Source organism: Equus asinus, chromosome 3 (genome assembly GCF_041296235.1).
Source record: "Equus asinus isolate D_3611 breed Donkey chromosome 3, EquAss-T2T_v2, whole genome shotgun sequence".
In the NCBI taxonomy this organism is placed as follows: Eukaryota; Metazoa; Chordata; class Mammalia; order Perissodactyla; family Equidae; genus Equus; species Equus asinus.
The window spans coordinates 142,382,563-142,397,952 of record NC_091792.1 but is presented as its reverse complement, the minus strand read 5'-3'; the positions used below and the strand labels follow the sequence as shown (position 1 = coordinate 142,397,952).

At 45.8% G+C, this 15,390-nt stretch overlaps 1 protein-coding gene across 5 annotated transcripts in view; it reads right to left on the bottom strand.

Annotated features, from left to right (window-relative positions):
• The window catches only part of CCDC149 (coiled-coil domain containing 149), a 98,877-nt gene that overhangs the window by 39,785 nt on the left and 43,702 nt on the right, over window positions 1-15,390 (bottom strand). For 4 of the 5 annotated variants that reach the window (XM_070506128.1, XM_044767644.2, XM_044767643.2 and 1 more), the window contains exon 4: window positions 10,136-10,243. The exons of the other annotated variant lie outside the window; for it this stretch is intronic. In XM_070506128.1, coding sequence (XP_070362229.1) covers window positions 10,136-10,243 — 108 coding nt within the window. The remainder of the gene's footprint in view (window positions 1-10,135; window positions 10,244-15,390) is intronic. 5 annotated transcript variants of the gene reach the window in all.

Below are 15,390 nucleotides of genomic sequence, written 5' to 3'. Positions count from 1 at the left end.
ACCTGGGTGGAGGTGGTCAGCCCCCCAGACCCACGCCCTTTTGGCCTTTGGCGGGAGTGGCAGTGTCCACGATCTCTGGCTCACCTTCCCATCATCTTTCCACTGTCTTGAAGAAGCTGCCTGGCTTCTGCTGAGACGGCTGGTCCATACTAATCTTATCAAATGGTTGCTTGGCCACACCCTTCGTGTTCTCATTTTCTGCAATATGGATAGGCTGAGAATTTTCCAAATCTTGAAGTTCTGGTTCCTTTTTGCTTAACAATTCTGTCTTCACATCATTTCTCTCTTCTCCCATTTTATAAGCTTTCAGGAGAAACCAAGCCACTCCTTCAACACTTTGTCTAGAAATTTCCTCAGCTAAATAACCAATTTCATTGCTCACAAATTTCATCTTCCGTAAAGCAACAGAACTCGAACACAATTCAGCCAAGTTCTTTGCCACTTCATTACAAAGATCGCCTATTCTCCAGGGTCCAATACCATGTTCCTCACTTCCATCGGAGACCTCATCAGAATGGGCTTTCCTGTCCATATTTCTACCATCCTTCTGTTCAGGATTACTTAAGTATTCTCCAAGAAGATGAAAGCTGTCTCTACGGCTCTCCTCTCTTCTTGCTGAGCCCTCACCAGAATTGACCTTAGCGATCTCTTCCCAGCAATGTGGGCTTTTTCTAGCATGCACCTCAAAACTCTTCCAGCCTCTACCATTACCCAGTTCCAAAGCCACTTCCACATTTTTAGGTATTTGATAGAACAGCACCCTACTTCTCAGTACCAATTCCTGTCTCAGTCTCTTTGGGCTGCTGTAACAGAATACTGTAAACTGAATAGCTCACAACAAGAAACATCTATTTCCCACAGTTCTAGAGGCTGGGAAGTCAGAGATCAAGGAACTGGCAGATTCGTTGTTGGGTGAGGGCCCACTTCCTGATTCATGGTCGGCCGTCTTCTTGCTGTGTCCTCACATGCTGGAGGGGGCAAAAGAGCTCACTGGGGTCTATTTTATGCAGGCACTAATCCCATTCATGAGAGCTCTGCCTTGAGGATCTAATCACCTCCCAAGGTCCCCACCTCCTAATACCATCACAACAGATGAATTTTGGGGAGACACATTCAGTCTATAGTAAGGATAAAAGCTATCTTGTAGACAGGACAGCTATGTACGACTACCCAGCCTGCACACTGCACAACTTCAACTCTGGGGGTCTCCATCCTCACAATGTGAAGATATAATGCAATGATCACTGTTGATGTATTTCTCTGCAGAGCTTTAAAAGTGCGATCCCCAGCTACAGTTGGTATGGTTACAATTCGTACACAGTGACTCTATTTGCAGGGTTACTGGGAGGCTCCAACCAAAGCCCTGTTAACAGGAAGTGGACGCTAGCCCTTCCTCACCCCCAGTCCTCTGTACTGCTGCAAACAGCACACCCAGGGAGAGGCCAGCACCAAACGGCATTTATTAAACACTCATCTGGCACAGTGTCATGCTGGGCAGCTTAATAAACAAGGTCCTGCCTCTCTTTTCTTTACTTTTCCTGTTGGTTTTCTCCACATCCTCTCCAACTGTCCCCTGACCTTTTGAAATAGCCTCAGTAAAATTGGAAGGGAGAGCTTAAAAAGGCTCCAAGCAGGAACTCTATTGTGTATAGAAGAGTCCACATTCCTATATGATACTCCAGTTCTAGCTTTAAACAAAACAATTTGTCACTTTAAAAAAAACACACAGGGGCCGGTCCGGTGGCACAGTGATGAAGTTCGCACACTCTGCTTCGGTAGCCTGGGATTCCCCTGTTTGGCTCCTGGGCACAGACCTGTGCACTGCTCATCAGGCCATGCTGTGGCAGGCATCCCACATATAAAATAGAGGAAGATGGGCATGGATGTTAGCTCAGGGCCAATCTTCCTCAGCAAAAAGAGGAAGATTAGCAGCAGATTTCAGCTCAGGGCTAATCTTCCTAAAAAAAAAAAAAGAAAACACACACACACACACCAGCAGTTTTCCTTCTCTTCCTCCCAGAGCCCTGGAGATCGTCATGCAAATACCCATTAGTGTGTATTAATGTTCCTGGGTTAATGAGCACCCAGTTTGGGCCAAACAACATGCTAGAAGCTTTGCTTACACATGATACCTCCACTGGCTTTTCGCTGCACTGGCATCAACATCAAAGCCCTTACAAGCGATGATGAGGCACAAGAGGAGCTGCTCCCGCCCGCCTCCCATCCCCATCTCCCATCATCTCCCCTGTTCTCTAGCCACATTGGCTTCCCTTCAGTGCCTCAAACATGCCATGCTCCTGCCTGCCACCGGGCCTTTGCACTTCCTCTGCCCTTCGAATCGCTGCCCACAGGTCTGTCCCGAACCTGCTTCTTTTGTCTCGTTCTTCTGCTCATCATCGTCATCCCCCTTGTCAGCTCCACCACGACAGGAACTCAGCTCATCAGATGCACTGAAATACCCCGCACCCAGAGCAGTGTCTGGCTAACCGTAGGAAGTCCTCAGATGTGTCTTAAATATAGGCAGCCTCTCATCTGATGCTTCCCACAACTCCAGGAGGCCGACACCGCCCTGTCCTCTTTCCAGTGAGAACCCCGGGGAGGCTGACACAAGCTCTGAAGCCAGGTCTCCTTGCCTGGGGCCAGGCTCACTCAGCAGGCCACAGTGTCCCTCACCGGAGGTCTCAGTCTCCTGACACGCAGAGCCAACATGCGTGCGGCCCTTCTCTAGGCCAAGCCCTGCCCAGGTGCTTACATGTACCAACCCCATCAAGTCCAAAAGCACCTCCAAGGTACTGTCACCAGCCCCATTTTCAGATGAGAAATCGACACACGGAGAGGTGAAGTAACTCGCCCACGTCACAAACATTACAAGCCGCAGGGCTGGGGGTTGACCCCTGGCAATCGAGGGTTCTGGAGTTTATGCCCTTGCCTCTCTCTACAACTACAGCACTCACTGAACAGCCCTGCCCCCATGGGGCGTGTTCTGTGTTAAGTGCCTCATATAACTTTTTGTATTTAATTTTCCCAAAGTGCAGTGGACCCCTGCCATGCCTCTGTCGCCCCAAACTCGCTCCGCCTCAGGTGCTCTGCACCTCTTCCCTTGGTTACCTGACCCCCTCCCACCACACTTCCTTCCGGTCTCCGAGCAAAGGGCGTGTGAACAGATCTGCCTTCGCAGCCCACCCAATGTAAACAGCATCCTCCACTCTGCCCAGGCTGCATCTACAGCCCCCTGGCCTGCTTCAATTTTTTTACTCAGCACTTAGCACCCTCTGACATATTATACCATATCCCATTAAATACAAGACTCCATCAACTTTAAGACCCACCATATGCACCTCTAAAAAGAATAAAAAGTACCAATCATAACTACACGATACCATTGACTATATCAAAGATGTTCAAATGTGAAGAACTGTGCATCTCAGAATCTGTGAAATATATTTGTCTATTTGCCTATTATCCATCTGTCCCACTAGAATTGAAGGGCCATGAAAGCAAGACTCATTGGTTTTGTTTACTGCCCTATCCCCCGACCAGAGGGTCAGGTCCTCGATAAAGATGTGTTGAAATGAACTGAACTGAACTACCCTCCATGAGGCAAGTACCACTGTTATCACCATGGTACAGATGAGAACAGCTGAGACACAGAGAAGTCAAGCAATGGGCCCAAGATCACACAGCTAAGAAGCCCCTGAATCACCTTCACACAGTTCAGTACACATCACTCCCAGAGCCACAGTCTTTATGGCGCCCCACCAGGCAGTTTAGTGTAATTTGGATATGGTGTGCCATACAGTAAGCCTTGGGCAGGGAGATCTTTCAGAACCAGTGAAGAAGTGTAATTATAACACATGGTCTGCGAGATGAATGTCCAATACCATGCTGTTCTGGTCGTGTGGGCCACCCAGGCGCCATGAGCTCATACAAGCCAGGACAGGCACAAACATGGGCTCTGAGACCAAATGAGTCTGATGCATTTGCCAATAAAACATTAAAGAATGCAGAACTAGTCGGGCTGCTTGCTGAACTAGCTGAGTGCTACCTACAGTTCACAACCAAGAGCCCAGTTAGAATAAGATATGACAGGGCTGGAGCGGGCGAGGGCCCTTATCACTCATCTCAGTTCTTAGTAATTAATTCTTATAATGCCGCAAGGTGAGAGCTTTTCTTCAGAGCGCTCTCTTCATCTGGGATTCCTACGTCTCTACATTCCTACATCTCTGTGCTTCTTTGAAGCATGAAGAGGAATGTTCACAGAGACTTCTCTGATCCCTCATCCTGGACCATTACAAACACCCACAGCTGAGCATTCTTTTTTGTAAACAAAGTATACTGTAATTAGTCACCTGCATGCTCAGTGGTCTGTCTTTATTGGCTCGTGGCTTTGATTTAATTGGCTTGCTTGCCGAATCCATCCAGAAGTCCCATGTCAATAGAGGTATGTTCACAGAAGGGCTCTATCGTTTTATGGCGCCAACACCAGATAAAACAGAGGTACTTAAGACCATCAGCTGGTGTAACATAAAGCTCATTATTAAGGCCCAAACCCTGTGTTTATGCAATATCACAAACAGCTACATTTAAATTAGCCAGTGGGGCCCAGGAAATGCGGATGCATGACGCTGGCAGGAGCAGCTGTCCACCTGAACTTCCTTGCTTTTGAATACCTCACATTGTATTACTGTTCTTCTGCACTAAAGTTCCATAATGTGCATAATGAAGAAAAATAAAAGCAAATGGACAAGAAAACCAACAGCTGGCTGTCTCACCGGGAACAGGAGCTGCTTCTCCCTGGCACATCCGATTAGGTGCTATTCCACAAGGGGCACACGAGATGCAAGGAAGCTTCTGGGAGCTCTGTACCAAAGCAATAATGCTCGGTGCTGCCAAAGTCTGGGGTGACGATAAGGAGGGCTGAGTTTTGGGGATCCATATGCCAGATGCCAGGCTTCTCACCCCAATCTTTGTCTGTATCAGGAGGCACATATCCAGTTCAGTGGAAACAGTCAACCAACAGAAAGGAACAACTTGAGATTCCAGATGGAATTCTTGTACAAGAGGATTCTAAGCCAATCTGGGACCAGGGTGTGCTAAAGATACAGCAATGCTTACTGTTTATGGAGCAGATACTGGGTGCCAGGTCGGATGCTACATCCTTTACAAACACTTAACACTGCCTGCACACACACCACCATCATTAAATCTCACTGTGTTGCGTTCTTCCCAGAACCAACCACTGTCTGATCATCTTACTCATGCATTTTATTTTCTTCCTCTCTGTCTCCCTAACTAGAATATGAGCCCTGTGAAAGTGAGTACCTTGTCTTTCATATTCCTGGATGTATCCTCAGCTCTTAGAACACTGACCAGCCCAGAGTAAGTCCCCAATTATGTGTTGATGAAAAAATGATGAAATCTGACAATAATTCTACATGAGGTATTATTATCCCCATTTTACAGATGAGGAAACTGAAGCCTGAAGAGAAAATTGACTTGCCCAAGGCCACGCAGACAGTAACTAGCAGGGCTAGAATATAAACCTGGGCCTAGCCATTTCCAAAGACAGACTATACTACACTGCCCCTCTTGGCAGCGGCAGGCTGGAGCTGCAGGCTGGCCCTTTCTGGAGTGCCAGTCTCTCCAACCCCAAGTTCAGTGACTTCACTTTGGTAGCCTGGCACCTGTCATGGTATCAGTATTCACACCATGGAGATCGGCAAAATGCTACCAACCAGGCTTCCTCTTCCAGAGAGCTGGTTCACCAGCTCACCTCTCGATATTTGTGATTCCAGTGCACTCTGCTAGATTTGTTGATTGACTCTTACTAACCCTTAAATTCTCCGAGATCTCCCTCTTCTTCCTAGTCCCCTTTCCCTGAATTCACTCTTTTCTTTAAAAAATTGTTTTACTGGGGTCATACTGGCTTATAACATTGTGTAAGTTTCAGGTGTAGATCATTATATTTCAGTTTCTGTATAGACTGCATCATGTTCACCAGCATCAGTCCAGTTTTCGTCCAGCCCCATCCCCTCTTCTTCCTTTCTTTTTTGAGGAAGATTAGCCCTGAGCTAACTGCTGCCAATCCTCCTCTTTATGCTGAGGAAGCCTGGCCCTGAGCTGACATCCGTGCCCATCTCCCTCTATTTTATACGTGGGACGCCTACCACAGCATGGCTTTTGCCAAGTGGTGCCATGTCCACATCTGGGATCCGAACCGGCGAACCCCGGCTGCCAAAGCAGAACGTGCGCACTTAACCACTGCTCCACCGGGCCGGCCCCCCGCCCTCTTTTCTTAACGCCCAGAAGAGAAGGCAGGCACACCTCTGGGGCTGCAAAGCAAGCTGCAGTTCTCCCAGTGGGGGGCACTTCAGACTTGCAGCCCCGGCACTGTCTGGGTCTTTCCACATAACTGGTCCTTATTCCTCTCAGACTGACACACTGAGAGCCCCCGGCAACCCACCGTGCACAACAAGCTTCTCCCAGGGTGATTTGTGGACGTGTTAGTTGTCCCTTTCCACAGGCCTCCTCTTCCCTCGTTAACCTTTCAGAACTATAATTATCAAGGAAAGGGAGGGGCGAGCAGGTCTCCCTTTCAAACGCCTCCTCTGGTTTGGATTGGGGCTTTGTGTCCATCTGGGAGCCCCGAGAAATTCTTAGGCGCTGTTCAGAGAGACAGCAGGTGGTGTCTGATCAGGGGACCACCCCTCATCACAGGAACCCCCCAACCCCACGTGGGTGCTAAGCTGCGTGTAAGCCAGGGGGCAACAAATCTTTCAAGAGGCTGTTTGAAAATGCTTTATGGCAAATAGGGTGACAAGGCTCTAGCTGAACAAATGGAAAAATTAGTCTACCTTAAAATACCCAAGGCAAGTAATTTCCTATCACCTTGTTTCTTAAATGTGCTTAATATCTAGAATCTGGGCTTCCCAAATTATGGATAAGGGTCATGAGTTAAAATGGCAACTCGGAGACAAAAATCCTCCCCTTGAACAGTCGCTCATAAAATGATGTCGTCAGCCCTTCTGTCTGCAATGGGGGAGATGGAGTCCGACAAGAACAATCACTAAGTGTTCTTGAACTTAACAGGCTGGAACAGCCTATGAGCAGGACCCCACCCGTGTCCATGAGGCTCAGCATCAGAGCCCCTGCTCTCTCCACAGGGGCTCCCTAAGGTCTCCCACCATGGGTTTGGTTTGGTTTCTTCTTGGATGGAATGCTTTGCTTTTCTAGCTTCTTTCCTCAAATTTCTAAACTACTGCTCCCAGCATGAAGAAGGTTACTGATAACAACCAGAATTGCTGTCAGTCTGCTTATTTTCTTATATTCTTTTTCTTTTTTCTTTTTCTCTTTTCTTTTTCTCTTCCTCTTTCTTGAACGCTTTTCTCTTCGTCTCATTCCCTTTATTCATCCACTCATTCATTTATTCCATTCCACTCCTTCCATAAAGATTTACTAAATAATGTCTACGGATCAGGAACTGAGAATGCTAACTCCTAGGGATACAGTAGTATACCAGTCAGGAGTTTGGCCTGCAAAGAGTTTACCCTTGGGAGTAGGGGTGCCACTGTGCCAGCACAGGGGAAAGAGCGGGGCACTGTGGGCATGCACAGGACCTGCCCCTAAGAGTTAGAGAAGATTACATTTGACCTATGACCTGAAAGATGAGCAGGAGTTTACAGGAGAAGCAAAGGGGAAGAGTATTCCAGATAAGAGCAAACAGCAGGTGCAAAGGCCCTGAGGGACAGGGCAATTTAGCTCCACAAAGAGGCTGAACTTAGCGCTGCAGGGCTGAAGTGTGAGGTAACTAGTGGCAAGAGATGCGGCTGGAGAAATCAACAAGGGCCAGATAATGGGGGGCCTGGAGTACCATGGCAAGGAGGTCAGACAGTGATGGAAAGGTTAGAGTAGCAAGTGACACGATGAATAAAAAAACAAAGGGTTAACTCATTCTCCTTCACAGTCACAGCCACCCTTGAACAGAGGCCTCCGAGTTTTTCAGAATGCTGGTGCCATTATCGAATGAGTAATCTGGCCTTAATGTTGATGACTGGGGGTGGGGGTAGGGGGAGGATGACCGTGACTCACAGGGGGCTGGAAATAAACCAGCCCTATAACTTTAGACGCAAATGCGAGTAAATGGAATCTCTGGGGCTCGAGGCAGTTGGTCTTTCTGAGGGGGAGAGGCTGGATACCGAGACACGGGGTCTGCTGAACATTATAACATCTTCCCTGCACCTTTTGGCAGGTGAATACTTCCCAGGCCGTGAATATGAGTCACTAAATTCTAAACCTTGGATAAGAAACAGTGTGATAAGTGTTTCCAGCTACTGGAATAAAGACCCAGAGCACAAGCGAATCAGGAAGCTCAGACTGTGCCAATTCCAAAGAAGCCCCAGACTTGTGCTGAGTGTTACCCACACGCACATGCGCGCACGCACAATCAGGCATACACACATACTCACAATCACATCCATATACACACACATGCACACACACGGCATACATACATACATTCACACACACACACTCTCACATTCATACACACACACACACACGCCCTCCCTTTCTTTCTTTGAAATATCAGTTGCCAATGTCAATTCCTAAAATACCTCATACCTAAAAGGTGACACAATTAAAAGTGACCAAAGATGGGGTAGAGCTCTATTTAAGAAGGGTGGAGGTGGGGGGTAGCTCAGGAAGAAAAAAGAAAAGAGGAAAAGAAGAAATCAGTCAGACAAGAAGAACCATGAATCCAAAAGTCGCAGTTGAAAACGTTTCAGTATTTTGTGGGTTTATAACGTCTCCAAAATTCCTGTAGTATTTTTACGGGTTTAAAGGAAACTACTTCACGCACTTCCTTTTGTTCTCTAGAAAACCCCGCTGTTATCATTTGAGGAAGTGACTAAGAAGGTCTGGCCTTTAATTATTGACCAAACACCCAGGTTACAGAGCTTAAATCCTTTTAGTGATGCATAAAACCACATCAGGGGCCTGATTAGCTTGTCCAGTGTTAATTAGAACCTTTCTTAGGAATACTCTCCCAGTCCCTATTTCACGAGCCAGAATAGTACAGCCTAATTTTTCAAATATATATTAAATCCAAGAGGTTAAAAAAAAATTTTTTAAGGCAGATTAAGTGGAGACGAGGCTACATAAAGAAGACTTCGGAGTATGCCCTTGGATCAAGCCAGCAGTACACGCAAATCCTCTCTGATCTCTCGTTACGGAAGAGTTCTCTGGACAGCCCAAATATTTCTGTGCAGTCTTTTAAGAGTCGGCATCTTTCAAAATGGCGCCTTCCAATAACCAACAACTCCCCAAAACAATGAACGTCAACACCATTTGCCAAGGAATTTGGTAACGTTTGAAAGACATTTCCCAAGATGGCACCTTCCCTGTCATGGAGTTTTCTTGAGTTAAACTCCAACCACCATCTCTGTCGCGAAGGCAGAGAGTTGAAAATGAATCTGTCTTGGCAAAACGGGAAATCATTTGGGGGATAGAATTAAACTTCAGTAGTTTTTCTTCTTTTTCTCGATTGTACTTTTGTCCACAGCTTCAGCTGGGGGACAGCGTGCACACACTTAGTTTGGAGTTTATGAGTTCATATTTTATAATTAACGTTGCCAACAGGGGACTTTGATTAATACCAAGCAGTGGATTTTGAGCAATGTTCCATACAAATTGCCAAATTTAGCAATAAAATAAATTGGTTATGTGAACATAATTAGTAGGATGACTACTTAAAATTCAAAACCGAATGTGAATAATTCCAAATCATCTGAGCCACAAATCCATTATTTGTATAGAAGGGGGGAAGTATAGCATTTGGGTTTTATTTTGCCCTCAACCACAATGTTATTCACCACCAAGCTGAACATAATGAGACTTTGACAATGGATTGTGACAATATTTTAGAGCAACTACAAACACACACATATGCGTGCGCGTGCATCCACAAAGGGAATGTAATAAAGATAAGAAATGCTAAACTGTGAATTTTCATTGCAAATGTAAAAATCTATAACAAATTTTTCAGCAAATGCTGCATTACATTTTTCTGATGTGCTATACATAAACCTCTAGCGCACAATTACGCAGCACAGTTTTTCCCTTTAAATATTCATGGTACCTTATTGTCGCCCTGGACTTCTCCGAGCCTTTGCTGAAGTTCTTTAATTTCTTCTCCCAGATGTTTATTTCGGTCCTGACAATCTCTCAATAGTTGTGCAAGATTAGCCTGGAAATATCAACACATTATGAAATACAATCAGAAACGGAGGAGTGGATAAATGTGGGGCTTTATTAGGCTTTTTGAGGCTGGCATCCAAGCCCAGCTGAACCACACAAAGCCCATTAGAGTAGACACATAGATGAATGCAGCCAGCGAGTGTGCAAATCATGCCACTGCAACTGCACGGAGGGAAATGAAGTTGGCCTTGAACCTCAATTTGGGGATGTTCTTTGTTTCCAGAATGGCTCACAGACAAGTGATGGAGGAGCAAGTCAGACTTGGCTTTAAAAAACAAATTTTTAAGAGCTCCTCACTAAAAATCTTGAAAATGGACATAGAGTTCCATTCTAAAATTTCAGCCAACAACATAGGAAACGCTTCATTTCCTTGTTTATATAGTTTTTTCCTTCGAGTAGGTCTTGTTTAATAAACTTTTCTTTGCTACCTCAATGCCCAGAATTTCGATCATACAACGAGGCAGCCAGAGAAGAGACAAGTGACGTGCGACAATTTCAGAAGTCAGGATCCAGGGGTAACTCAACAGTCTCCTGGGCTGCTTTTCTCACCTCTTTTTCCTCTCTTCTAGTTCTCACGGTACCAAAGAGCCAGGATGATCACTTTCCAGTTGCATCTTCATAACGTCATCCCTTCCTTACGATTTGCCTCCTGCTCAGACCCAGATCCCTCTGGCCCACGTGGGTGGTTCTCCACTAGCCAGCCTCCCCCTCTCGGTCCAGCTTCATCTCACACCATCAGTGCCCCTTTCCCCAGGGCACCTGTGGAGCACCTTTTAACCACGCGCTGCCCTTTTACAAATTCCCTAAACTGCAAGTGCTAACCCTCCCTGACTACGTACATGCTTTCATCCACCGAAGCCTTTAAGTCACCATGCCACCTTGCCTCATGTCGCTTCGTGTTCTACAGTACGATTTGTATTTTGCTGGTTGTAACTTGCTCTAATTCTCCCCTTAAGTATTGTACTCTTACCTAACCTTAGCACAAAGACTGTGAGCTATCGAAAGGCAGAGGTCTCTTTCCTACTTCCTCAGCATCCACATACATTGCTCCAGGAAGTGCTTGTGTTTCAGCAAATGTTTTAAAGACTCATGATGAATAAATGGATGAAGGAAGGAGGGAAGCAAGCAAGCAAACAATCGGAATATGACTCCTGGGAAGGAATCATTAAGAAATAATCATACAAGGGATTTTAAAGATTATCTTGTAGATTACCTTCATGGCATAGCTGAAGAAACCCAAATCCAGTGACATTAGGAGACTAGAGTTAACTGTAGTGGCTAAATCTCCAAAGACTTCAACCTAATACTTTTGGGAATACTCAATTATGTTAGGTACGAAAGAGGGAATAAAGGTGAAAGAACGGAAAGATTAAACCTTGGCTCATCCTTGACTCCTCACTTTATCTCATCTCCCATATCCCATCCATGGGAATATCAGTTGTCTCTACCCTCGAGGTATCCTGCACCCCATTCAGCTTCCGCCAAGCTCACATCCTTGCTGTCCCCCATTCGTACCAGGCATGATCCCATCTCAATGCTGCTGTACTGTTCTCTCTGACTGGAATGCTCTCCTTCAAGAATACCTGTTGGCTCACTCCTCACCTTTTTCAGGCCTTTGTTCAAAGCTCACCACTTTAATGGGGCCCCCCTGGACCACTCAGTCTAATACTGCAACCTGCCCACCTCTCCTGTGAATGCCCAAGCCCATTCCCCCTACACTACTTTTTCTTTTATTTCCATAGCACTTGCCATCTTCTAACATACCTATGAAGTAAACATAATTTACTGTGTGGCTTACTGCTTACTTTTGTGTCCTGTCTCCCTCTCCTACTAAAATAGAAGCTCCATGAAGGGCAAGGAATTTTGTTCTCTCTACTGATCTAACCCAAGCATCTGGTAGATGCTCCAGGAATATTTTTTAAATGAGAGACAATATGCTGAGTCTGGAGGTTGTGGTCTCAGCCTAGGGAGGGATCTGGAATAATAACAATATGTCCCAACACTGAAACCAGCGCCAGGCATGGAGTCTTGCATGGAAACCCCGCTCATCCCCACTGACTGGATTTAATCAAGCCCTGATTTGTACTCACTTCTTGGAACATCACTCAATAATAATGTGATCTAATTTTGAACCCAATTATTTGCAAGTCTCATATCGTTTAATAGCTGCATTCCAATTTTCCCAGATTTTTGTTCTCATTAGAGAAAAATATGGTAAAGGATGAGAAAAATTAATTCTCATTTTACAGGTAGGAAAGGAAAGAAACAAGAGACACTGTGCCAACCAACTATTTCTGGAAATTTCTCTTGATGGAATCCAATAGACTAAGTTGGATCCCAGTTCTGCCACTTACAGGGTTGAGTGACCTTTGGTGAGTTTCTTAACCTCTTGAGTCTCCCCATCTGTAAAATGGAGCTAATCACTCATCCTTCACGTGGTGATTTGATACTTAAATTGAATAAGGAACACAGGACACCCACCACGGTGCTTGGCATACAGTAAGTACACAGTAGGTGCTGGTTAAAGGCTGGTTACCTCCCCTTGACTGTGCCCTTCCAATGGCTCCAAATCCATCACTCAGTGGACCTTTGTGCGGATGTGGCTGAATGCCACCTTGAACACGATTGGCCCCTTTGTGACCCTGCCCTTCATCATTCCTCATTCAGCCATTGATGTATACAACACATTTGTTGGGTACCTGCCACATGTTTTAGACTCTGAGACACAGCAGTACACACAAAACCCCCTTCCCTTGTAAACTTACATTTTAACAGATGCTATTACATAGATTACATTATATTACAATAAAATAAATAATGCCCCAGTGCTTGGAGAAAAATAAAGCCAGCAAAGGGCACTGAGTATGAGGGGAGAAAGGCTCACAGAGGGCTCAATGAGAAGGCCACATTTAAACCAAGACTTGAAAGAGGAGAGAGCGTGAGTGGGAGCCTTGCAGATATCCCAGGGAAAGTTCCAGGTTGGAGAAAAGGCAACCAGCTTCCCTGCCTCCCTCTCCCCTATCCCAACCAAGACTTCCATTCGGGAAAGCAGTTCAAGGCCACAAGAGCAGGGAGACCCCAGAGACTGCAGTGAAGTGGAGATGACTCAATTCTTGATGTTCTTTTCCTGGTTCCTCTGATCGGTCCCACGGCTCTCCTTCCTTAGGGATCACAGGTAGGCAGCCTCTGCTTTTCCTCCTCAGAACTCTAGAACATGTCCCAGACATTAGCTCAGCAAGCAGAATCCCTCTCCAGCAGATGCAGGGACAGGCCCTCAGGCCAGAGTGACTGGCCTAGAGGAGGGGCCGGAGGAGCAGCCCAGCGAAGGCCTGAAGGTGGCCTCAAGGGAGCCAGCCTCCCTGCACATGGTCAGGCCTCCAGCACCCCATCTGCAGGAGACACAGCAAAATTCACCTTCACAGGAGCCTGCCTTCTCCCAAGTGGCAGAAGAGAGGCTGGGAAAAAAATGCTTGTAAGGTGAAAACTTAACGAAAGACCAAAAAAAAAATCTGCAACATCCCTAACTTTCCCTTTTTGAATCAATATGGCTTGAGTCCCTCAGATGGGTGGGATGACCCTGACATTCGCTCACCAAGGTAACCACAGTAGCGGGACCAGTACAACTCCACCTACCAGTGGTGAAAGGCCCGTTGTCTACCTCCATCCATCATAGGCCCGTACTTTTTGCAAAATACAATAAAAATAAAGTACTAGGAGAATGAATTTAAGAAGACATCAAGATAAAACCCCAAGTGTTGTTAGATTCAACAGATATAAAATCATGCTGTCAGATTGCTATAAAAGTTCCTGAACACCTACTCTCAATTTGTGCACTTATCTTGTCATGGACCAGAAACAGCAGCCTGCACCCTGCAGCCCGGCACTGGGCACTGGTCCTTGGGCCTCCCTTTGAATAACACTGAGCTCAACGATGCTTCCACGTATTTGGACATTAGAACAGGGCAGGCACCCAGTATATACATCAAAGGTGCCCGTGATACAGGGAGCAGAGGACCACGAGCTTTAGGAAACAGCAATTTAGAGACCCAGTGATGTGAGTGCCAAACATCATTCCCTCTGCAGCCTGGCTGGAAAGAAATCTACCCAAATAGTCAGGCATTTCTACAGTAGCTGCAAAACCACAGTTAATTAGAATCATATTACCTCCAAGCGAATTCACAGTAAATCTACTCCAGCTTTAAAATTGACCCCTGGAGTAGGGTGAGGTGGGGGAGGCCCCCTTTAAAGCAGGTGACTGTAATTTTCTTTTACATTGCACAGGCTGGATTACCTGTCAACACACAATTCTTCTCTCTTCAGTCCTTCTACCTCCTCAACTCCAAAACAATAACTTGGAAAACTAGAAAATGACAATTCTGATATGGTGCCTAATTCTTTGACATACACCTTAAAGAACCAAAAAAAAAAAAGAGAGAGAGAAAGAAAGAAAGAAAAGTAGTACATTTCAAAGCACTCAAAATAGAGGAGAAAAGTTCACACAATTCTTTTGACCAAAAATAACACCCATGACTCACACACATTCACTCTAACAATCCATCAAGCTAACACGCGGCGCCTGCTTATAATTTATCAGCTATGCAGAGCGTTTTGTCTCTGTGTTATTGAGAAGGACTCTGTGACCATCAGTTTAGAGAAGCGGCACCATGTAAAGAAAATGTCAGGGAAAAAGTGGGAGACAGTCTTAACACTGGGAAGGATTTCACAGGGAACAAAACCGAGAGATTATTTCCTCTAAGTCTCTGGGGCAGTGGGTAGCATAAATAGCAAAACATGAAAAGGTTTAAAAAGAAGCCTTTTTAAATATTCAGATCTAGCCAGGGCCGACGTGAAAGGCTGACATTTTAGCTCTGATAATAGGGGAATGCTGAAGACAGTGGAATATATTGTAGAATCCGCATATTTAAGTCACTCTAGCTAGGAGAAGTTTGTCTGTTAAAATTGTGATGGGGAAGGGAGAGAAGAGAGATTTGATGAAACTATAGCCAGGAGAACTGAGGCCAAAAGGACGTTACAGCTCTCCGCGGCGACACACCTTCCTTTGTCAAGGAAAAACTCAACCCCCAATCACACTGATGCAGAAGCGCCCCGCCAAGGCCGTCCTGGTGTGGGAGCTGT